Source organism: Cervus canadensis, chromosome 2 (assembly GCF_019320065.1).
Source record: "Cervus canadensis isolate Bull #8, Minnesota chromosome 2, ASM1932006v1, whole genome shotgun sequence".
Classification (NCBI taxonomy): domain Eukaryota; kingdom Metazoa; phylum Chordata; class Mammalia; order Artiodactyla; family Cervidae; genus Cervus; species Cervus canadensis.
In genome coordinates this window covers 21,068,897-21,094,297 of record NC_057387.1, presented here as the reverse complement: position 1 = coordinate 21,094,297, position 25,401 = coordinate 21,068,897, and the positions used below count along the sequence as shown (strand labels likewise).

At 41.3% G+C, this 25,401-nt stretch overlaps 1 protein-coding gene across 4 annotated transcripts in view; it reads left to right on the top strand.

Annotated features, from left to right (window-relative positions):
- CHD1L (chromodomain helicase DNA binding protein 1 like) overlaps nucleotides 1-25,401 on the top strand; it is a 71,243-nt gene that overhangs the window by 25,506 nt on the left and 20,336 nt on the right. For 3 of the 4 annotated variants that reach the window (XM_043458992.1, XM_043458983.1, XM_043458999.1), the window contains exons 7-19: nucleotides 1,203-1,365; nucleotides 2,672-2,827; nucleotides 3,484-3,576; nucleotides 6,328-6,424; nucleotides 8,300-8,373; nucleotides 8,650-8,760; nucleotides 11,879-11,993; nucleotides 12,613-12,766; nucleotides 17,212-17,380; nucleotides 21,772-21,920; nucleotides 22,642-22,805; nucleotides 23,353-23,549; nucleotides 24,946-25,044. In XM_043458992.1, coding sequence (XP_043314927.1) covers nucleotides 1,203-1,365; nucleotides 2,672-2,827; nucleotides 3,484-3,576; nucleotides 6,328-6,424; nucleotides 8,300-8,373; nucleotides 8,650-8,760; nucleotides 11,879-11,993; nucleotides 12,613-12,766; nucleotides 17,212-17,380; nucleotides 21,772-21,920; nucleotides 22,642-22,805; nucleotides 23,353-23,549; nucleotides 24,946-25,044 — 1,741 coding nt within the window. The other variant, XM_043459006.1, reaches the window with a different exon arrangement.

Sequence of the window (25,401 nt, the reverse complement as noted above, 5' to 3'; positions counted from 1 at the left end):
TACAAGAAGGCATGAGTGGGTGGGCATTGATTAGACAATTTAAAAAGAAACAAACCAAGTGAAAGTGCTCCCCCAAAAGATTTTGAAAACAGTTTTTCATTGATTGTATCACCTTTGATATCTTCTTATGACCCCCTCCCAAATCAAAGTATAGAAACACAAGAGGAAGAGTAAAAGCCGCCAATAATCCTATTCCACTGTGTATATTAGTATTTGTTATATATGCTGCCATGTTCTTTGCAGCGCATGTGTACACCCAAACCTAAATATATATATGTGTGCATGCTAAGTTGGTTCAGTCGTGTCTGACTCTTTGCAACCCCGTGGACTGTTGCCCTCTAGGCTCCTCTGTCCATGAGATTCTCTAGGCAAGAATACTGGAATGGGTTGCCATTTCCTTCTCCAACATTGTTAAAAAAATAAAAATATATTAAATATCAGAATTCAGTATATATATGCATATATATGTGCATATATACACACATAATGTATTTCCATGTTTAATATATATATATATATATACACACAGGATATAGCTTTCTCTTTGTGCTGTATTATTTAACTCAAATAGTATAAGGTCTTGTTAAGTTAGCTAAGAGATTGTCCTTTGCTTGACCTAACAAATGTTGTTACTGTTTTTCCTAACCTTTTACTTCATTAGTCTGTTATTCATGGTGTTCTTATTCCTCTGCTCAAAATTTAACAAGTGTCTTTCCATTTTGGGTGGTATATAGTCCAAAAATGTCCAGAATTCTTGATGTCTTGCATTGGCTACACATGTTAAGTTTTACAAAAGGATGTTTTTAAAAAACATATCTTCTTTCTTGTAGTGGTGGGTCCTGCTGCTGTAGTTTTGGGCTTCTCAAACTGCATGAGTATTTACTGTGTGCTTGAATTTCCACATGGGTTGCATAACAGTAACCATTTTGAATACTCATCAGTACATTAGCATTCACAAAGTGATTTTACTTTATAAATGGTATCTCCTTCAGAGGATTATTATCCCCTTCTTATAGTTGAAACTGAAGAGGTATTATTTCCTACGTCAAACAGCTATGTACATTTAGAACCTGAGCTTTCTGATTTCATGTCCCTGAATTCATTTCACTGAATCATGCCTCTCTCTGTAAAGGTTGTAATGGGTCACTCAGTCTTGCTTTCCAGCATTACAGATTTTCACTTTATTCATTTCTGTATCTGAGTTCTCAGTTGTCTTCAGCCTCCTGCTGACTGGAACACCCATCCAGAACAGCCTCCAGGAGCTCTACGCACTCCTCAGTTTTGTGGAGCCTGATCTCTTTTCCAAGGAGCAGGTGGAAGATTTTGTTCAGCGTTACCAGGACATTGAGAAAGAGCCTGAGTCAGGCAAGTTCCCGTCTTAGAAATCATGTCCAAGAGGTCTGGACCCAGCAACTTCCCTAGGGCTTAAGGATTATAGATAGAAAAGAAGGAGAACCCATAATCAGAGAATCCCTGCTGGGGAAATAAAGAGCCGCACAAAGATGAGGTGATGTCAGAGCCCCCCTTTTGTTCCTGGTGCCTGCTATTCATGAGGCTCTTATTTGTCACGTGACACTGTAATAGTGCTTATTTGGGTCATTATCAGAAGAAAGAGTGTCTGCTGGTTTGCAGACTTTTTTTTTTTCCAACATGTAATTTCTGTGAGGACTTGGATAACTTCCCATGGTACTTCTTGAGGCAGAGAAATATGTGTGTGCCGTAGTCTGAAACTGTCATTCGGGGTTCCTTAGCACTGGTGTTTCTTTTAACACTTTTTATCAGTGCGTAATAACCAAAAGTCTGTGCTGGATGGTGGTAGAAGTAAAGGAGGAAGCCATTCTGGTTTGTACAATGGTCATTCATAGTTTTCCTCTCATACCTTTGCTCCTCTGCCTCATAAAATTGTCAGTCTATGTGATATTATCCCAGGATCATTATTCAAAATAATTGATAGACATGCCAACTAGTGGGTCTGTATGTACTAGCTGAGGATGAGTTGGAAAGGCTTCTCACAGCAGAAGTCTCCATACCACAGATTGAATTTTACCCGGGGAACCTGCTCTGATTGTTCCCATGTTTAAGGTTGCTATATAAAATATGCCAAGTCAAATATTACACAGGACATACTGATCTTTTAAAAGTTATTTGTTTATCAAATTCATATTTAACTGGCACTTGTATTTTTATTTTCTGTATCTGGCAATCCTGCTTGCAGTGTAATTCCAGTTTAGTTTTCAAAGTTTCCGACAGCTCAGGAGGGAAAAAGGGTATGGAAGTCAAAGAACATAGTGTGAGTACTAGCACCTTTAGCAGCCAGCTGTGTGACTTTGGATAAGGGATTTAACCTCTCTGAACTTCACTTAGTTATACAAATAGGGACAATGTTAGCAACTTGCCTACATTTCTGAGCTGCTATGCTGATCAAATGCAGAAGTATCTTGGAAAAAGAATAGCTCTATGCAAATGAGATTGTTAGAAACAGAAGAAGTTGGAAAGAAGAATCCAAGGAAGGACAAAATACTGTGAACAATCACCTTGCTGGCCTAGAAGGCAGAATTGGTATGAAAATGAGAAGCAAAAGTAAACTGTGGTATACTCTCTAATAGTTCATTGCCTTGGTTTTGCTTTTGTCCCACACCACTTGTGTGTGTTTTTTTCTTTCCTTGTACAGCAAGTGAGCTATACAAACTCTTGCAGCCATTTCTGCTGAGGCGAGTAAAGGCTGAGGTAGCCACAGAGCTTCCCAGGAAGACGGAAGTAGTGATATACCACGGCATGTCAGCACTGCAGAAAAAATACTACAAGGCCATTCTGATGAAAGACCTAGGTAATCAGAGGGTACTTGTCCATTTAGAAACTAATCAGGCTGTGATTTTCATGCAAGGAAATATTTTATAATCACACTCAGTTTGTATAGCAAGAATACGGGATGGGATTTTTTATTCTGAATAGTAGTCAGGTCAACTAGAGTGAAACTGGCAGAGTATCTTTGCCAGTCAAAGTGTAACTATGACTTTGTTGTTCGTTGACTTTGTGAGACTTCCTCCCCATCCCCCGACTCCTGGTTTTCCTTAAAGGGCTTCCCCTGGTAGCTCAGATGATAAAGAATCCACCTGCAATGCAGGAAACCCGGGTTTTATTCCAGGATTGGGAAGATCCCCTGGAGAAGGGAATGGCAACCCACTCCAGTATTCTTGCTGAGAGAGTTTCATGGTCAGAGGAGCTTGGCAGGCTACATTAGGGTCGCAAAGAGTTGGACACGACTGAGCAGCTAACACTTTTACTTTTCTGTCTTAAAACAAGCTGATGGTTAAGAAAACTTCTTATCAGTGTGCTGTTCTTAATGCACTTCAGTGAAATTTGGGAGGTTAATATAGATTTGAAAGATACATTATTGAAATGAGTAAGGTTATGTATGGAAACTTGCAGGGTTTTTTGTTTTTGTTCAGTAATCCATCTCTCTCTCTCTTTTTTAAATTTCAGATGCATTTGAAAATGAGATGGCGAAGAAAGTTAAACTTCAGAATGTCCTGTCCCAGCTTCGGAAGTGTGTGGATCACCCGTATTTGTTTGATGGTAAGACAGTGCCCTTTTTTCTCAGCATTACTTTTTGTTGTCGTTTTATGGCCAACCTCATAGAAAAGTTCTTCAAAAGATTTGCCTATATTTACTATCTATTTTTCCCCATCTTCTGTTGTTAATTTTTTGTGTTGATTATCTAATGTATTGTTCATATTCAGATTTCTTCAGTTTTAAAAGTCCCTTATGACTTTTTAAAAAAATCTTTTTAAAGTAAGTTTATTTTTATTTTAGATACAATGGGAAAACACAGGAGAATTTTTAATCAGGGGACTGATAGGATCTGATCTACATTTTGTTATCATTTTGAGCTATGGACACTTAAAAAAGAAACAATAGCAAAAACAAAACACTACAACCCCCAAAACCACAGGTCCAGAAATGATAGCATATCCATTCCCCCATCCACTCCCACCATGAAGATCTCCTCCCTCTGCTGGAAGGAGTGACATGTTTATCCTCAAGGGCAGAAACTGGAGACAGAGAATTCTATATAAGTAGACCTCGTTAAGAGTTGGATATGACTGAGTGGCTGAGCACATGAACAGACCTTGTTAAACATAATTCTCATTTTACTCAGCCTCCTCACATACTGTAGTTCCTTTTCCACAACTGCTTCTCTTTGTTCAGTATAATTGTTCATCGTTCAGTCACTAAGTCATATCTGACTCTTTGTGACCCCACGGACTGCAGCTCTCCTGCTTCCCTATAGTTCACGCCCGGAGCTTGCTCAAACTCATGTCCATTGAGTCAGTGATGCCATCCAACCATCTCCTTTCTCTTGCCCCCTTCTCCTCCTGCCCTCAATCTTCCCCAGCATCAGGGTCTTTCCCAGTGAGTCAGCTCTTTGCATCAGGTGACCAAAGTATTGGAGCTTCAGCATCAATCGTTCCAATGAATATTCAGGATTGATTTCCTTTAGGATTGACTGTTTTGATCTCTTTGCAGTCCAAGGGACTCTCAAGAGTCTTCTCCAACACCACAGTTCAAAAGCATCAATTCTTTGGCTCTCAGCTTTCTTTATGGTCTGACTCTCACATCTGTACGTGACTATTGGAAAAACCATAGCTTTGACCATACGGACCTTTGTCAGCAAAGTGATGTCTCTACTTTTCAATACGCTGTCTATACTTGTCATAGCTTTTCTTCCAAGGAGCAAGTGTCTTTTAATTTTGTGGCTACAGTCACCATCCACAGTGATTTTGGAGGCCAAGAAAATAAAATCTGTCACTGTTTCCACTTTTTTCCCTTCTGTTTGCCATGAAGTGAGTGATAGGACCAGATGCCATGATCTTCATTTTTTTGAATGTTGAGTTTTAAGCCAGATTTTTCACTCTCCTTTTTCACCGTCATCCAGAGGCTCTTTAGTTCCTCTTCATTTTCTGCCACTGGAGTGGTATCATCTGCATATCTGAGGTTGTTGATATTTCTCCTGGCAATCTTGATTTCATTATGATAGAAAAGCATTTAAATTTTGCCACTTTTCTGGGTCTTCATTTATTTTGGAGAGCTTCCTGTGTCACATGAAACTTACGGGAAATCATGTGAATACTTCTCTCCTGTGAATCTGCTTGTGTCCATCTTTGTTCTTTTCAAATTCAAGATCCAGTCAGAGATCTTACAGCGCATTTGTCGTGTCTCTTTATTCTTCTATCATCTAGAAATACTCCTCAGTTTTTGTTTTTTTTTTTTTAACTTTTTCATTAAATTGACAGTTTGGAAGAATCATGGCTATATGTTTTATGGGATGTCTCATGCTCTGAATTTTTTTATGATTGGATATCTCTTTGTCTTAACCCACTCAGTGAACCTTTTTTGTCATCACCATTCCTAGTTCATCAGTGGTCGCTGTGTGGCTCAACTGATGTTATCAGTTCACTTTTTTTAAATTAATCTCTCAAAACCTTTGGCAGAATTGATCACTCCTTGAAACACCTTTTTCCTTTGGCTTTTGAGACAATACTTTTGCTTTTCCATCTGCCTTATGTCTTCTCTTTCTCTGCCTCCTTTGCTGAGGGAATTTCATCTCATGGATGTCTGTAAATTTCCCTTTAAGTACTAATTTAGCTGCATTCTACACATGATATGTAGTGTTTTCATTTTCATTCAAATTGGTTTTGGTTTTGTTTTTTTAATTCACTCTGATGGGTAGCCGACAGTTCCAGGTGTTTTATGCTGTGAGGGCTCTAGTATTGATATGATCAATGCAATACGGCAAGAAGCCGTATGAATTGTTTAAAAATGTTGCAGAATCTTAATGAGGTACATGTCAGAGCTTTTCTTTTATGTGAAGAGTTGTTGGGAACATGTAGATTTCGAAAGAAGCCTTCCAGGTTATTTTGCTATCCTCAGCATGAGAATGACTAATTTATATCTAACCCTATGTCTTGATTTGTTTTCTAGAGTGAGAACCTGAAGGTTTCAGTTTTGGGTGTGTCTGGTCTTTAGCATCTCCCTGTATTTCAGTTTCCCAAAGAGTAGATTTGTTCCTTGGATAAACATTTCTGAGACATATTGGATGTGCCAGACTCTGTGGTTGATGTTGGGTAGCGCTGATATCATAATATAAACAAATAATTATGAAATGCCTCAAAGAGATATGAGACTTTGGCCCATTATCAGTCAGAAGGATCTTGGCTTCTCTGAAGCCTTGCCGTCAGCTTCTCCGTAGCCTTGCCGTCAGCTTCTCCATTCAGAGACTGCCCCAACGGGAATACATTTACTGGGAGTGGGTCCTTTCTTTTCCAGGTGTGGAACCAGAGCCTTTTGAAATTGGAGACCACCTGATTGAGGCTAGCGGGAAACTTCACCTGCTGGATAAACTGTTGGCATTCCTGTATTCCAAGTAGGTGATAGGTTCATATTTTCTACTCTGAGCTGGTGATTGTTAAAACCAGAATAATGAGCAACTCACTGATTTCTTGAGACTAATCCCAGTTCTCCTTTTTTCCAAGACCCTGATTCAGGTTCTGCCTTTTCTGCAGGTACACCCTTCATCCCATGCCATCCCCTCTATGATCATCCTTTCCTTTCCTGAATTCCTACAGCACTTAGGATCCTAATCCAGCACTTGGCAATGTACTGCCTTAATCTGCTATCTGGTTAATTGCTATATAAACCATGTCACTCCAGCTGTATTCTTTAGTTCTACAGAGACAAAGATACCATCAAACATTTCTTTTTAAAAGGCCTGCTGGTGTACCTTGCTTTGAATTGGCACGTATTAAGTACTTAGCAAATATTTACTCTTGTTAACTTGTGGGGCTTGATTTGAACTCAGGGAGAACTCGGGACTCTCCCTGAGATGCAAGTTGGGTATTGAAAGAATAAGCCACTTTGGGGGCCTATAAAGATTTAGCTAAGTATTCAGTGGCCTGGTGTCCGGCCTGTATCTGATCCTCTGGTCCTCGGAGGGACAGAGCAGTCTAGAAAAACATCCCAGTTTCCCAAGGATTTCTAAGTTGTCCCTTAGGGACAACTGACCCAGGAAGGCCTGAACCAACCTAGAACCTCAGATTTGGCAAAAGTGTCCAACAGTAGGAATGTGCAAGTCAGACAACTGCATGCCTGATTGTATTTTATAGGCTATGATGTATCTCCTCTAAGTGTCCTAGTGTTGCAGAAGGACCCATAAATAGCTTCTCTTCGACCTTTTCATTTCACAGGTGATGAAACAGGCCCAGAGAGGCTGAGTGGATTGTCTGAGGCCACTACAGCCAGCAAATGACAGAAATGGGATTAGATGAGGTTCTAATCTAAAGGGATTAGATGAGGATTAGATTTTAAGTTCAATACCTTTTCTACCAATTTGAGGCTAGAGTCTTAAAGGAGTTTTTCATAATTGTTCATCTGCACCTATCGCAAACCCAGATTAAATTAGTTTTCCTACTAGAATGTTGTTTAGACAGTGCCGTACAGTACTTCTTTGTTTATGAAAACTTAATAGCTGATAACCATGGGGCTGTAGGTTTGAATTTTTTTTTTTTTTTTCGGCCATACCGTGAAGCTTTTGCTTGAACCTGGCCCTTGACAGAGAAAAGTGCAGAGCCCTAATAACTGGACCACCAGGGAATTCCCTTGAATTTGTCCTTGACCTAATCCATTTTGCCACCTCCTTTCTTCTCGCCTTTCCCTGCGTAAGTTTTCTCATGTATCATATGGATATGAAATGCCACCTGCCTCTTGCTTCTCTAAAGTGATGCTTCTCAAAATTTTCAACCAATAGAGCTGTAATTGAAAGGATAGTGACTTTCACCCCAAAGTAGAGAAGAGCTATGGAGTGCCAGCCACAAGCTCTTTAGGGTCATCAGTTTTTGTTTCATTTTTTTGTACATTTGAATTTTGCATTTTTCTCTTCACATATCTTTTATTTTGCTGTTAAAACTGTATGTTTCTTTCCATTTAGTAATTGCCATCCTGGAAAGAAGCACCTTGGTTATCTAGGGCTTCTTATACCCTCTGGTGCGTTGACACAGACTCCTGGGAATATCCCAACACTAGTGAGAAGTGCTGTAAGGACTCAGCTACCGGTGCAGTTACATCCTTATATAAAACATTTCACATTACTGAAGAAGGCTCTGTAAATGTTTATGATGCTTATGTTTCTTCTTCAGGATTTCATTTCTTTGTAAACTTGCATTCTTTGCTAAGTTTCACCTGCAGGAAATCCACCCTATATACTATTGGAGTTGGCAGTTTTTCCTTTTCTTTTTCTTGCCAGAGGCCATCGAGTTTTACTTTTCTCCCAGATGACCCAGATGTTGGATATTCTCCAAGACTACCTGGATTATAGAGGTGACATCCCTTGGCCATTCATTACATTACTCAAGACTTTTAGACTTAACAGTCCAGATGGGCCCGTGAAGAATTATCTGGGGTGTGGGGATGTTACAGAGAACAACAGTGTAAGAATATTATTCAGAATCAAAGGAAGATAGCTTACAGCAGGGGCATGCCTGTATATGAGAAGAGACAAAATTCATGTTTGGTTTTGAGCAGACAGTGTTTTACTCCACAGTGAGTAATTGAAAATGCTTTCTATTTCTCTGTTTTCTCCCTCTGTGTGTGAAGGCTACAGCTATGAGCGTGTGGATGGTTCTGTGAGAGGAGAAGAGAGACACTTGGCCATTAAGAACTTTGGACAGCAGCCCATCTTTACTTTTCTCTTGAGTACCAGGGCAGGTAGGCCACATCCCTATTGATGAAAGCAGACAAATTAAAGGGTGAAACAGTACATTTAAATCCTAATCATTAGAATGTTTTTCCTTAATTCACTGAAAGGCGAGGTTTTTACTGAGGAGTGTAAAAAAAGGGGTGGAGGGAATTGAGGTAGGTTACATCAGTTTATCATTGTACTAGACTAGCATGGTACTCGTTTCTGTCAAACTGATTTAAGCTTTCATCTCTTCAGAGAAGTAAGGCTAAAACCTGGGGTTGTTGGAAAGTAATTCTGATCTCTTTTGACCAATGACCTGGGATCATCCTGAAAGATTTCTATACTTTTGTATAGAAATTTTAGTTTTAGTCATGTTCAATAGAGACAGCTGTCCTTCCCAACCATGAATTTGGGAAATGAGATAGCAACCTGCCTACTAGTTGTCCTTCTGACAGGTAGCTCTGAAAGTGTTGTGAAAACTTAGTAAAAAATCTGCTTTTAAAAAGTGTGATTGTAATGAAATTTCCAGCTCTTTAGAATTAATTGTAACATTGTCTGTATATGACTTAAGTCATAAATATTTTATATGACATTTGTAGTTCCATACCACTTATGGAATACTGTCCTTTACTTAAATAGTGTCAGCTCTTGGAGATGAAATTATTCTCATGTCATGGAACAAGCAGACCTTAAATTAATTTTGAATTCACAGAATCTTAAGTTTCTTTTTTTCTCTCTCTCTTTTCTTGGTAGACCTAAATTTGATGGAATAGAATTAGGAGCTCTAAAGGGATGGATGTCCTCTATTGTAAAGAGAGATCAGTATATTTACGAGAAGAGAGTTCAGTCTTATTTACTAAGTATTTATTAAGTGCCTGGTACTATACGGTATTAAAATGGAGTGTTGAATATAATCCTTGACCATAAGGAGATTGTTTTACCTGTGTATGTCTCATCTCTGTATTACAGAGATATAGTGAAATTCATTTGGTCCTGCTTGCTTCTAAGATCATAGACTGCACCCTCGATCTCAGCCCCTTATTCATGTTGCAGTTGTCTTGGGGTAGTCTTAGGAGAGACTGATTAGGTAACCTGATAATAAGTTGCTGAGTAAGTGGCTGAGATCAAGGGTGCAGTCTGTGATCTTAGAAGGAGATCCAACCAGTCCATCCTAATGGAAATCAGTCCTGAATATTCATTGGAAGGACTGATGCTGAAGCTGAAACTCCAATACTTTGGCCACCTGATGTGAAGAACTGACTCATTAGAAAAGACCCTGATCCTGGGAAAGATTGAAGGCAGGAGGAGAAGTGGATGATGGAGGATGAGATGGCTGGATGTCATTACTGACTCAATGGACATGAGTTTGAGTAGACTCCGGGAGTTGGCAATGGACAGGGAGGCCTGGCGTGCCGCACTCCATGGGGTTGCAAAGAGTCAGACACAACTGAGCAACTGAACTGAACTGAACTGATGCCTTACTGATTTCAACACCGTTATACTCAGCAGCATTGTTTGAAACATCTGAAATTAGGAAGAAAGATCTCTGCTTTTCAACTAATCTCTTTGGAGTTCTCAGAATTAGTCAGAACAGAGGGATCTCATAGGAGCCAAAGCAGTCCTGAGCCTTTTCCAAACACTAGCTGTCCTGTTTGCTGTCACATTTTAGTTGTTGATTTGCATCATTATCATTTATTCAAGTTTCTTTCCAACTTTTAGGTATTTCTGATTGAGTCATATTGCCAGCAGGTGGCAGTGAGAGCTCATGAATATGTCTCAGACAAGTCTGGCTATAGCTTATTTATAAAATATCACCCGTTAATGAAGAAGAGCTGAACTTAACAGTAACCCAAGAAGAAGAAGAAAACTTTTATGAAATAAAAATTTCATAAAAAAATTAAAAACACTTCAATGAAATAAGTGCCTGGGAATATTATGGAGTAAAAAACATAGGCTCTGAAGCCAGACCATGTGGTACTGAATCTGGCTCTTTCTGCAGCTTCCAATCATCCCTTAACCTCTCTGTGCTTCCATTGCAACATCTATAAAATGAATACCCATGATTGTTGCCAGGATTACAGGAGTTAATATATGTAAAGCACTTCAGAATGGTGCCTGCAGAGAGTAAAGTGTAGCACCTGGGTAGCTGTCATTGTTATTCAGCATATTAGCATCTCTCGGTAATCAGTCTTTATTATCTGTTTATTCCGACTTTAATTTTATATAAAGGCTTTAATTAGAATGTTCCTGCCTGACTTAAGATCCAGCTTAGAGGCAGTAGCCCATCTCAGAAGTTAGTCCTTAGTTCTGGCTCCAGGAACAAGCCATTTCAGGCTTGCTTGTTTCAGCAACGAGCTGTAATGACCCTGGCAAGGGGGAGTCCATTTTGTGCTTGTTTCCACATTAATCAAAGAGAAGGCTGTAATTTGCCTTCATAGTTCTTCTCGTTAATTCCTGTAGTCCAAGGAGCCTCCACAGCCCTTTTCCTAAAGAAAGACTGGGAAGTTGTCCCAGGGAGTGTTTTTGCCCTTTGGTTGGTTTTGTTACCTTCTCCTTAATTAATGTGGAGACAGTAACAGAAGAGAATTACTAAAGTCTTCTCTGATCAGAGGGAGGTAGCCCCCCTGCTCCGCTTGGGGGTGTAATGCATGACATCTCCTCTTCTCATTAACTTGTGTCAGAGCCTGTGCTGCCTGGTTGTAACTTGCAGTGGACATTAAGAGGTCTTCTCTTGGGGCCCACAGCCAGACCTCGCTCATATCTAAAACTGTTTCTGAAAGAGCATGTGTCCTTTTCCACAGACTATTCTAAATGAAGTTCAATGAAGATTTTTAAACAGAAGAGATTTAAAATGGATTCAGGGTGCTAACTTAAGTACCTACTTTTGCTCCTTACCCCGCTCCACTCATTTCCGTTACTTGCAGTTGTTAAACTTTCCTGAGTCAGGCAATAAGAGCCCAGGTAGGACTTTTAACCACTACAAAGCTCTGTCTAGCGTTGAGGATGGGGGTGTCAGTTTGAAGGATGAAACCAGTCATTTTGGCTGCTTTCAGTTTATCAGTCTGAATGCTGTGGCCTGTGTCATCATAGTCTGGTCCTTAGCCCATGTACTGCTGCTGACATTCTTTTTTGTATTGTTTTCAGGTGGAGTTGGCATGAACTTAACGGCAGCAGATACTGTTATTTTTTTTGACAGTGATTTCAATCCTCAGAATGACTTGCAAGCAGCTGCCCGGGCTCACCGAATTGGCCAGAACAAGTGAGAGATTTAAGCACAGCTCTGGTTCCACTTCCTTGGCTCTTCAGTAGTTCTGGGTTTGGGGGGAAGGTGAAGAATGTGGGCTGGTGACAGTTCTAGACTGGAGGGTGAGAGACCAGTAGGTTTTAGCCCATCTCTGTTGCTGACTCCAGAGTAGTACTGGGCTGGGACTTGCTTTGGTAAAAAGCAAAGTCAAATTGTGAAAGGACTAGGAGGAACTTTGAGAAATTATTTGACATCCTTCCTGAGTTAAGGTGTGATTCAGTTTAAAAATGAAGTTATGGGTTTATGGACCTAAAATAAAAAGATAAGTCTTACTCTCTGACCTGGTGATGATTTAGATCTAACAGAGGTTTTCCTCTACCACAGATAAGGAACCCCAATCATGACCACCTCGTCATCCCTCCCTTGACTCTTTTGGAAAGGTTCAGTGAGAATTAGAGGCCAGATTCTCTCTAACAAATAACTCAGGTTCACGTACAACAATCCCCCGTTAGTTGTACCCTGAACACGGCATTTTAGGTTTGTTTCCTTTTTTGTGTCTTGACCTGGCATGCTTGCGTGCTTCTTTGCAGACCCTTCTATGTTAGCACATTAGCTTTCTGTGATTTCTCTACAGGTCTGTTAAAGTTATTCGGCTGATTGGCCGAGACACTGTGGAAGAGATTGTCTATAGGAAAGCGGCCTCCAAACTGCAGCTCACCAACATAATCATCGAAGGGGGCCATTTCACTCTGGGAGCCCAGAAACCTGCTGCGGATGCCGACCTCCAGGTAAGACACACTGTTCTTCACTTTGTTTTTATTTATTTTTTTTTAACTTATTTATTTATTTGGCCTTAATGGGTCTTGTTTGCAGCATGTGGAATTTTTAGTTGCAGCATGTGGGATCTAGTTCCCTGACCAGGGATCAAACCCAGGGCCCCTGCATTGGAAACATGGAGTCTTAGCTCCTGGACCACCAGGGAAGTCCCTGTTCTTCATATTAGAAGATGTCATGGTTTTAGTCAGTGCTTTCATGGATGAGAAAGTAGATGAATTAACCACCCACTCTCTCCTGCTACACATTTGTTCCCTGGCCAGATTCCTTCCTGCCATAGGAAGATCCCCTGGAGGAGGAAATGACAACCCTCTCCAGGATTCTTGCTTGGGAAATTCCATGGACAGAGGAGCCTGGCGGGCTGTAGTCGATGGGGTCACAGAGTCAGACACAACTGAGCATGCATGCAGATAATATCTATACTACATGCAGGCTGCTGTGGGAGTGAAAATGAATATGATAAATAAAGGCAGCAGAATACAGAATAAGGGTGGACTTTGGATCCCTTTTACTTGGATTCAGATCCAAGCCTTGTCTCTTACTGGCTGTGTTGCTTTGAGCAGGTAGCTTAACCTTTGCTTTCTGAAAATGAGGATACCACAGGTTCCATTAGGGGGCCTTAAGAGAATTAGGTAAAATAAACAACTCAGCATAATAAATAATCATTTATCTTGTACCTCCATCTTAACCCCAGACCCTTTGATCAGTGCTTTACATCACCTTCTTCACACTCAGGGGAGGGTAGACAAGATCAGGAATTCAGAATTATGCCATGGGAAAAACAGATGAAAGAACTAGAGTTAATTACTTAAAGGAGGAGACACCAGCTAGGAAGCAGATGCAGGCTTGGAAGATGTTAGAGAAAACTCTTCTGGAAGAGGACTTGGAGATATTCTGTAGCAGCCCTTGGGTTTAAATTAGAATCCATATTATGATATAGCCCAGGTCCTCCCATTTTGACCCAGGGATAGGGGGCTGGAAGCAGAGAGACTGACTTCTAGGATGCTGGAAAGATCCAGGCATGAAATGAGTTATAAACCTCTGACATAGGCAGTAGCAATGGGAGGGTCTGGTGTGAGCTACACTACAGAAGAAGAAATGACAGGAGCTGCTGCTTAGAGGTGGGAAGCTAGGGAGAATGGAAAATTTAAAGATGTCTGTAAGGTCTTCAGCCTGGATAATGAGGAGGATAGAAATTAGGAAGCAAGAAGGTTAGGTAGAGATTTAGGAAGGGGAAGATAATTTAGGCTTTAGTCAACAGAGTTTGCAGTAAAAACGTATTAAAAAAATTACTGTTAGAGGAAAAGCTCAGAGATAAAAATTTCATTTGCAAAAGTTTGTAAGAGAGTAGACTTTAAAGGGACTAGTTTATCAAACAGAAAATACAACAAGTATTTAAAAGGAAAAATTACTATTAAAAGCGGAATTGCCAAGTGTTTGGTTAGTCTGGTTTTTCTCACATGGTTATCATATCCACAAAGACCAGTGCATATCTTTACACATCTGCTTTGCAGAAGACAGGGCTCACGTTGATTTTGTTAGTAAGTCAGTAACTTACGGGAAAAGCTCAAGGTTTCATTGATTTTGGAACTTGAACTAGAAAGTAACCCTGGGTTTTGTATGTTTACTTGTTTGGTTCTTGTTTCTCTTAAGGTGCAAAGTGTGGTTTTTTTTTCCCTTTTTCTGTTTTTTTTGTGTGTGTGTGCACGCTTGTCCATGCTGGTGGCAAAGCAGATTTTATATGTGTTCACATTTTCCAAGAGGCAGTTACAAATGTAAGATGGCAGCTTGAGAGAAAGGTATGGGCAGACTGCAGAGACTCTTACAGTTCTCCAAGCATGAGTTCTCTGTAGAACCTGTGAGTGACAAGTTCATTGGTCTGGTGAGGGGAATGAATGGCTGAGCCTTGGTGTGTGGGAGTTGTCAGTAAGGAGCTTGAACTCTCTCCCAGTTGGGGAGGGGCTCAGGGGATTCAGTGATGGTGTCCCTGTGACGTAGGCTGCTGGGCGTGTCCGTGTGATTATGTAAACATGTCTCTGTGCCATGGGCCAGATCCTAATGGGAACATAGACCCCCCCCCCCCCAGCTGTTTGAGAGGGGCTCTATCAGAATCTCTCCCAGCTCGTGGTTAGTAGAAGGTTACTTCTGATTTTTCTCTTACCTACCAAGCCTCTGCAAGTTATCTCTGGTTGCCAGAAGCAAAGATAACACCCCAGTGCCCTTATCTCCAGAGAAAGCAGGGTTTGTCTAATAAAAAGAATCCGATAGTCAAAGATGTGACTGTGTTTCAGTAAATCTAAGAAGTACTGGATCATGAAATCCTCAAAGAAGGAAGCGGATTCATTATCCTGCAGGAAGAACATAATAGAAGCAGAGGCAGAGACAGATGGAGTGAACATTTATTGAATGCTCACTGTGTGCTAAGTATCATATGAAATGCTTCTTTCCAATTGTTTCTGTGATATGAATAACAGAAGAATGAGGTAGGCACTCACCTTATTCCCATTTCAAATAATTTGCCCAAGAATGTTCATTCATTAAGACTCTAATCCAAGGACTCTGTAACCTCCAAGCACATGCCCTTGCCTTTAATTACTGTAATATATTTCTTCTCATGGGCTTCCCAGGTGGTGCTAGTGGTAAAGAACCCGCCTGCCAATGCAGGAGACATAAGAGATGTGGGTTCGATCCCAGTCGGGAAGATCCCCTGGAGGAGGGCATGGCAACCCACTCCAGTATTCTTGCCTGGAGAATCCCATGGACAGGGGAGCCTGGCAGGCTATAGTCCATAGTATCGTCATGAAAGGGTCAGACACAACTGAAGGGACTTAGCATGCACACACATTTCTTCTCTAAAAATACATGTGGTCCCTTGATAACTGAGACACATCACAAGTGAAAGGTAGACTGAAGGGAGTATCCCAGTATGGACCAGTCTTTTTCATAAATAGTGCCTTCTATCTTTGTGCCAGTTGCTGAAGTGAAAGTTGCTCAGTCATGTCCAACTCTTTGCAACCCCATGGACTATACAGTCCATGGAATTTTCCAGGCCAGAATACTGGAGTGGGTAGCCTTTCCCTTCTCCAGGGGATCTTCCCAACCCAGGGATTGAACCAGGGTCTCCCAGATTGCAGGCGGATTCTTTACCAGCCGAGCCACCAGAGAAGCCCAAGAATATTGGAGTGGGTAGCCTATCCCTTCTCCAGGGGATCTTCCCGAGCCAGAAATCAAACCGGGGTCTCCTGCATTGCAGGCTGATTATTTACCAACTTCCCATGTAGCTTAGTCGGTAAAGCATCTGCCAGCAATGCAGGAGACCTGGGTTCAATTTCTGGGTCGGGAAGATCCCCTGGAGAAGAAAATGGCAACCCACTCCAGTATTCTTGCCTGGAGAATCCCATGGACAGAGGAGCCTGGCAGGTTACAGTTCATGGGATGGCAAGAGTTGGATACAACTTAGCGCTATTTTTTCTTTACCAACTGAGCTATCGGGGAAGCCAGTTGCCAGTCAGTCGCTTTTTTGTATATATCAAGGTTAAACTTCCAGTGAGCTATCTATCTAAATTTTTTTTCCAGTTGTTGCAGAGTATCGTAAGATTTCACACAAAATAAACCAGCTAGAGATAGCTAACCCAAAAAGACAAGATGCAAATGAGCCAAAGTGTGAATGCAGCTTGGTTCAGAGCCTCAGAGTTAGCACTTCGGGAAGTATGCAATTGAAATGAGGAAACTACAGCCAGGAAAGATGATCTGAACTTTTTTAGGTGGTTCCTACAAGCCTAGGGAGAGGCTGAGGGTTCGTTAGAGAGCAGGAAAGAGAAGCAGGGTAGTGCAATGCCAGAGGCATGTCCAGCAAGCAACGTTAGAATTGAGAAATGGCTCTCCCGTCTAGTGGTCAGGAGTTGTCACTGGTCTTTAGTGAAGATGGTTTCCACTGAGCACTGTGGTAGGAACAAAACTGCCAAAGCAAAGTCACTTAAGAAATATGCTGTGTAGCCTTCTCATTCCAAGAAGTTTGGCAGTAGGAGGGGTGGGAGAGTAGCTAACAGGGTCTGTGACATCTCACGTGACTGCTGAGGATGCCTGTGAAAAACTCTGTGAGAAGTGCTAAGATAATGCCAGAAGTGACTGTTATTCTTCAGAATAAAGATTGGAGGGTCAAATTTTCTGTTTATTGAGAATTGTCAAAGTTAGGCGCTGACTGTCATTTATCACCTCTCTACTCATCCATCAGCCAACTACAGAACAGCCCTGATGGTGTCATCTGTCACAGGGAGGGAAGAAAGGCTGAGCGTCAGGACAGGGGTACCCCTGGTGTCTAAGCCACTTTGCAAATCACTGGTGCCCAGTGTTTGTTTTCATGAGGGCCAACTGGACTTTTTTGTTTTCTTCATTCAAGTTGAGCGAGATACTCAAATTTGGTTTGGATAAACTGCTGTCCTCAGAGGGGAGCACCATGGATGAAATAGACCTGGAGTCTATCCTGGGAGAAACAGAAGATGGCCATTGGGTCTCTGATGCCCTGCCTACTACAGCAGAAGAAGGAAGCAGAGAGCCAGAGGAAGGAAGTAAGTGGTGGGTGAGAACACAGCTAATGGCCTGGCCACCCCAAGCTAGAGCAGGTCCCCATTTCTGTTTCTGTAGTATTTGGATTTCTGATTTGAAATGTTTTTTTCCACATGGTAGCTTTGTAAGGATGTTCCTTGATGGCTTAGGGTTATTTTGTAATGAATTTATTTGTCTGTACCAGTGGCAACACAAATTCAGTGTGGAATGGGCTGAGAGGTCTGCTAGTCTTACTAGGCTTCTTGATTCGAGAGTACTTTATTCCATTCACGCAGAGAAGGGCAGTTTCTTTACCTGATGCAGCTTCGTTTTTTTGAGCAGAGAGTAGGCTGGCATGACTTCTCGTTTTGTGATTCTTTTTCGTTTCCATAGGACCTTGAATTTCCATCACCTGCTTCATTCTTTCCCTTTGCCACCAAACTGTCAAGGCACGACCTCTGGAAGCAGTGCCTTCCCAAATTGCTAGCTTCAAGTACTTTCTAGTCCCTTCCTGTCAGTTCCTTAGCAGTTGCTTCTCTGATCTTCCTGGTTGCAGACCTTTCCTCATTATTTTCCCACTTGGAATGTGTCCTCCTCACGGGGGACAAATTTGATCTGTGTCTGATGTTAGAACCCTGCCGCCTCCTTTCCGTGCAGTCTCTGCCTGACTCCACTGTGGACGTGGGAGCTAATTCAGCTCATTTGGGATGTTCATTTCTCTACCTTCCTGCAAATTGAAGTTTGTAGTACTCTCCGACTCCTAGCTTTTTAGAAGGTGTGGGTTCAGGGTGGCTTTGTTGTCCTTGTTATTCCCTATGGTTTTTATAGGATGTTTGGGAAGATCAGAATGTAGACAGCTGGCATTATTCTGTAAGACACTGCTCTTTAACTTTTCTCATTGTTTAGCTTTTACATTTTTGAATATTAGCATCCCATTTTTATTCTTCAAGAACCCTTTCTGATTCTCTGCTTGTTGTTTTAATTGTCTTGTTCTGTTTGCAGGAATAGAATATCCTCTCTGAGGACTTTTATTACAGCTTTTTAAAAAAGTATTCCTTTATGCCCCGTGTTGTGTATTTGTCTTGTCCTTGTTGGTAGTTTCTCTGAAATATCTGGTGTGCCCTGGCTGTCTGTTCATGTATGCAGGTGAAATGCAGAGCTGATGGGCAGGTCTGGCCTGAGCAGGTATGTGGATTCCTGGGTCTTATTCCAGCATCACTGGTTGGTGAGCTGGCCTTCTCACTGAAGGGGCCCTCCCAGATGTCTGTATTTGGAGTCTTTTCTCTGGGCAACTCCATTTCTCCAAAGATGAATCCTTCAATATCTTTCTGTAAGAGATGAATAGGGTCTGGAGTAACCTGTTTGCTCGGAGAAGGCAATGGCACCCCACTCCAGTACTCTTGCCTGGAAAATCCCATGGACGGAGGAGCCTGGTAGGCTGCAGCCCATGGGGTTGCTAAGAGTCGGACACAACTGAGCAACTTCACTTCCAGTTTTCACTTTCATGCATTGGAGAAGGAAATGGCAACCCACTCCAGTGTTCTTGCCTGGAGAATCCCAGGGACAGGGGAGCCTGGTGGGCTGCCGTCTATGGGGTCGCACAGAGTCGGACACAACTGAAGTGACTTAGCAGCAGCAGCAGCCTGTTTGCTCAGATTGAGGAGACAACGTGAATGAAGGGGTTCAGGGTGCTCCTGCTATTTTTTTTTTTAAATTGGAGTATAGTTGCTTTACAGTGTTCTGTTAGGGTGAAGCAAATCAGCCACATGTATACATATATCACCTCTTTTTAAGATTTCCTTTCCATTTATGTCACCACAGAGCACTGAGTTCCTTGTATTACACAGTCAGTTTTCATTAGTTATCTAAATATTTTATATGTAGTGGTGTATATATGTCAATCCCAATCCATCCCACCACCACCCCCTTACCCCTTGGTATCCATATGTTTTTTCTCTACATCTCTGTCTCTATTTCTGCTTTGCAAATACATATTATCTAGGCCTTTTTCTAGATTCCATATACATGTGTTGTGTGTGCTGAGTCACAACCCCATGGATTATAGCCCGCCAGGCTCCTGTCCATGGAATTTTCCAGGCAAGAATACTGGAGTGGATTGCCATTTCCTTCTCCAGGGGATCTTCCTGACCCAGGGATCGAGCCTGTGCCTTTTGCATCTCCTGCCTTGGAAGACAGATTCTTTACCACTGTGCTTCCTAGAAGCACATATGCATTAATGTACAATATTTCTTTTAGCTCCTGTTACTTGGTGGGTGTGCAGACTTTCTCTCAGTTATCCCTCCCTGCGGTTCCTTGTCTGTGGAAGTTCTGAGCTTTTGGAGGATTGAAAGGGTCTCTGTTCTCATAATCATCCCTTGACCAGGCACCTGTGTTTTTCTTCCACTGTTCTTTTAATTCTGTTATCCTTTGAGCCACTTACAATTTTCTAAAAAGTTGTTGAACTTTTTGTCCACTGTAATATATCTTTTAAAAATCCCTTTACTGTCATGTAGGTTTTAGGTGGGAGGAGAAATAGATGTATGTTTTTAAGTTGCATTTTGATTACATTAAGTACTGAAGCCTGCACTCATTTCTGCACTCATCTAGATTAATTTCAGCTTATTTTGCTAATGTTTAGTAGAACAAAGTAAAATTGCACTGTTTTCCAGAAAGATAATTATATTTTTCAGTCAGTCTAACTGCCCAAAAAAATTATATATATTTTTTCAGGCAGTCCAGCTGCCAGGAAAGATTTCCCAGTTGTATTAAAATTTGGAGTTTTGTCTTTGATCAGTGAGTACAGGTCTAGTCTGTGGTAGGTGGTTCCATTGGCAGGATATAGATGAGTGTCCATGCCTGTGGTCTCCAACCTTCTCTTGGCTGCAGAGTGAAGACAGAGCATGGTTAAAAGAATAGAGATGAACATGAAAGACTCATAACTACAGCATCCCCTACGAAAGTTAAAAAGCAGGATGGCTTTTATCATGAATGCCAGGGTCTTTTTTTAAAGCACGTTTGTAAGTTGAGAATCGCATGCAGCTACATGTGTGATCGTATTTGCCTCTTCTTGGCTCTTTTTTCCCTACTTGTTGATAGAGCACCTCATTGAAAGCCCCCTGCTGATTTAATTAGTAAATGCCAATTAGAATTACAGCTGGTTGGGTTTGGGTACAAGTGTGAAGCAGTTGATCTCTTGAGAATGAAAATGTTTTGCTTCTGTATTCTCTAGGGAAAAACATACTTATATTCATAGCTGATTTTATAATGCTGTGAAAATACATTCTTTGGTAACGTGTGCTGTTAAATATGCTTCAATTTAGAATCGTTGTCTTACCTCTCTCTGGTCACTAGGCTTGGCTTGTTATGACTTCTAGCATGTGATTCACGATGTTGGCAAATTACCCAACCTCTTTGAGCCTTTGTGTCCTCATCTGTAAAGTGGTGCTAGTAGTGTATACTTTACCTTTTTACACAGTTGCAAAAATCAGACGTGATTATAAATGTAAAGGTGCTCTGACAGCATAAACTGCTATTCAAGTTCACACTATCACCATTCGTGTTATTACTGTAGTTTCTATTTGCTGGCCTGTTCTCTTTCCATCCTTCTATAGACACAGTTGTATACTGAAAAGAGCACATTGACAGCAGACTCAGAAAATCCTGTCTTCTTCACTTATTAGCAATTTGAACTGGGGAGGCGCTTAATAACTCTCTGAACCTCAGGGTTGTTTTTTTTATAATTTTATCTATTTTTGGTTGTGCTGGGTCATTGTTGCTGAACAGGCTTTTCTCCAGTTGTGGCAAGCGAGGGCTACTCTCTGATTCTGGACTAAGGATCAAAGCTGTGCCTCCTGCTTTGGCAGGTGGATTCTTTACCATGGAGCCCCCAGGGAAGCCCTCAATTTTCTCTTTTTCTTGGTTAATCATACCAAAACTGTGGTGAGGGTCATGAAGATGCTTCATGAGCTCTACAAAGAAAGTTGTAAATCTAAGGGATTATTTTTGTGGTTATTAAAAGTCTGTTTGTAATTTTAAAAAAATGCGCTGTTGGTTACCCTTAGTTAGGTGATCTTAATGTCAGTGAGATTTGTGCTGGGGAGTAGTGTGGAATGAATGAGTGATGAGTGATCCAGGACTTGGCAGGCATCAAACTGAGACTTACAGATCACCTGAAGATGGACCAAAAGGGCTTTAACCATGCTTGCTCCTTTAAAAAGTAAATATATGAAATCCCCAGGTGGATCCCAAATCCGTCAGCATTAGTGGGATGGGAATCCAGTACCTTCATCACAAGCTATTCTTGGCCCATTTAGAATACATACCATTCTCTTGTTTACCCTCCTTATTGCTTTGGCTAGAATCAATCTAGTTTTCTTTAGTATCTAACATTTCTCTCTCTGTTTTATGTTTTTAGAAAACCACATGTACTTATTTGAAGGTAAAGATTATTCTAAGGAGCCTAGTAAAGAAGACAGAGAATCATTTGAGCAACTGGTGAATCTTCAGAAAACCCTTTTGGAGAAGACTAGTCAAGAGGGCCGGTTACTCCGAAATAAAGGCAGTGTAAGAACTGTTAATTTATGTGAGGATAAATTCTTCCGAAGTTTCAACAAAAATGAACAGAAAGTGATGCTTAGAATGATTTGTTAAGAAATAAGAATGTAACTATTTGTTGAAAAAAAAGTATAAGAAGATGGCCTAAAAATAATAACAAGGAGGTTATATTTTACCATTTAATGCAGGTGATAGTAAGCCACCCTTGAAGGGATCACTGTCTTACCTCAAAATTCCATACCCTGCTGCTGACAGTCATGACCCGATGTCATTAAGGATGGATGGCAATCATAAACGATGTTTGTAACGTCCATAGCATTTGGCAGTTAGTCTGGATACATTAAATGCTAGTTATTGTTAAGGTGATCATGATGTTGGAATATTGTGTTTAAGACTGAAGGATAAAATACATTAGGGAATATTTCTATTAAAATTAGTTAAACCTAAATTGGCATTTCGATTAAAAAACAAGTTATTTTCTGAAGTACCTTATTCCTAATGAAACTAATCAAAACGACATATTGCTATACTGACATGCCAGTGCTTTGGTTGAGTTTAGAGCATAGTATCCTGGTTACCATGCCTACCAGATGTGTAAACTGAAGTATCTTGCCAGCACTTCCCACCACCCATGGTGAAATATTGAGCACATTGATCAAGGTGATGAATGAGACTCATGAAGGAACAGGTAGACCCCAGTTCCCTGGTTATGAGCTTGTTCTTCCTGCAGGTTCCTATCCCAGGCCTTGTGGAGGGGTCCACCAAAAGGAAGCGGATTCTGAGCCCAGAAGAACTGGAGGACAGAAGGAAGAAAAGACAAGAAGCAGCGGCCAAGAGAAAGAGACTGTTAGAGGAGAAGAGGAAGAAGAAGGAAGAAGCAGAACATAAGAAAAAGTACGTGTGTGTTATTTTGGTATTATTAATATAACTGAAGGTCACAGTTGGTAAAGGGATCATTACTGCATAGTGAGCCCACCGTCAAACATCACTTTAAAACTGCAGAAAGTGTCTGTAATGCTGATAGTTCCCACTGGTAACAGAATACTTTTATAAAGATTAAACTTTCACCTTAGCAGTCCATCTACTTAAGAGAACAGTCCCGAGTGCCTCAGGCAGAGAAGATGCATTCAGCTGAAGCGAGAACATTTTAGGACTTGATTGCAGCTGTCTGACAAGAGTAGTTTACTTGAACAGTTCCTTTTAGTCACGTGTTCTTAAAAACAGTGACATCTGGTGGCTGCTCATTTTTGAAGTGTAGTCAGGAGGCAGTTAGGCTAATCAGTAAGGCTTCTTGTTTATTTACAAACAGGCAGAAGGACAAGGGTGAGTTTCTAATTGCATCTCACTTGGTACTCACCGTTTGTGAATCGCAGCCCAGGATGTGCTTCGAGGGAAATGGTGATAGGCCCAGTTAATTCCTCTGCCCTCTGGTTTCTCGAAGGATGGCCTGGTGGGAGTCCAACAATTACCAGTCCTTCTGTCTGCCTTCTGAGGAGAGCGAACCAGAGGACGGGGAAGATGAGAGCTCTGCCCAACTGGAGTATGAGGACCCAGACTCAACCTCCATCAAGTATGTCAGCGGTGACGTCACCCACCCCCAGGCTGGGGCGGAGGATGCTGTCATTGTGCACTGCGTAGGTAGGTAGAAGTGGTGGGGCCTCAATCCTTAAGGTGCCAAGAACTGGGGAAGGAAGACAAGGCAGAACCCTGTCTTAGGGGTGCTTAATGGGCTTAGGGCAGCCTTGTGTGGTCAAAAAGAGTGTGAACTTTAGAACCAGGAGACTAGGGTTGCCCAACCAGGTAAAGAAGAAAGGTAAGAGTCGAATCCAACTTCTCCAGGCCTCAGTTCCCTTATCTGTGTCATGGGATAATACCTGCCTTGTTCCCTGCACAAACTTTTTAAGAGAGCACACAGAGGCTACATCTATAAGCCAAATGAATCCTTTGAGAAAAAACAGAACTCTAAACATGTTCTTCCCTCATGACCTTTGCACTTTTTTTTTTCCAGGCAAGTTCCTCTTCCTGGAATGCTCTTTCCCCACTTAGCCACATCAAGCTTTGTTCAGATGTCTGCATCTCAGAGAGAGGTCTCCCCTGACTTCCCACACCCCGTACTCACCCCTGTTTTTCTCTATTTACTTTCTTACCTTACTTTACTTGATGACACATCACCACATGCCATATTATGTATGTATTTGCTTGTTTGTTTCAATGAAACAAGCAAATATATACATAATGTATCACGTGGTGTTTCATTGAACTGGGCTTCCCTGGTGGCCCAGACTGTAAAGAATCTACCTAGAATGCAGGAGACTTGGGCTCAATCCCTGGGTCAGGAAGATCCCCTGGAATAGGAAATGGCAACCCATTCTAGTATTCTTGCCTGAAGAATTCCATGGACAGAGGATCCTGATGGGCTGCAGTCCAAGAGACTGCAAAGAGTTGGACACGACTAAGTGACTAACACTTAAGTTTTCATACTTTCACTGAACTAGAAAACAAAACTTTATGGGAACAGTGATTTCCCCCCTCCCCCCACTGGTGTAACCCTAGAGCGTAAAAGAGTTCTTGACATGTAGTACTGACAAATATTTATAGTATGATGGAATGAATGACTGAATACAGAGTATTAACCAGCTGTGTTAGTACCAGCTTGAATAAGTCATTTAACCTTTCCACTTTCTTACCTATGAAATGGGAGCTGTAAGCTGTTGTATTATCAATGCTTCAACTCTTTCTGGTTTTACATCTACTCTACATCCTTCCTTAGCCATCTTCCAGGAATTACAGAAGGACTACAGAGCTTCTGCTCTTTCACAACACTGATTCTTTTGATGCTTTTCTATTATGATGGCCAGGTATACTCCAGAAAACCTAAACGTACTTGACAAGTCCAGTGTGTAATATGCTTGGAGGTTAGATAGTTGTTTTTGCCCTTTGAAAAATCAAGTATACTTGGCATACCTTTTTTTTTTTTTAATTGTGGACTTGATTTTGCCTCCTATAGAAGAAAATCTTCTCTTTCTCCTATCAGATGACTCTGGTCGCTGGGGCAGAGGTGGTTTATTCACAGCTCTGGAAACAAGATCTGCTGAGCCAAGAAAAAGATATGAGTTGGCTGGGAAAATGAAAGGTAAGGAGCAACGCAGAGAGAAGGGTTAAGGATGGAATAAGAGGGAGAGGACATTAGATGTGTTAAAAAGCACTAGATGAGGAGTCAGAAGAGCTAGTTGGAGTCTGAATTCTGTCATTAGTTAAAACTAGTTGATACGTGAATTTGAGGCAATCCCTTCCCCCTCCCTGTACCTGTCTTCTCATTTGTAATTTGAAAATAATACTTTTTCCATCCACCTCATGGGACTATAATGAGGATAATGAACGTGTAAGTATTTTGATAAATGTCAATCGCTGCATGCATGTTGAAGTATTGGCTTGAAGTTCATTTCACTGTTTACCCAGTTCACACTCTCTTCTTGAGGGAATATCTCCT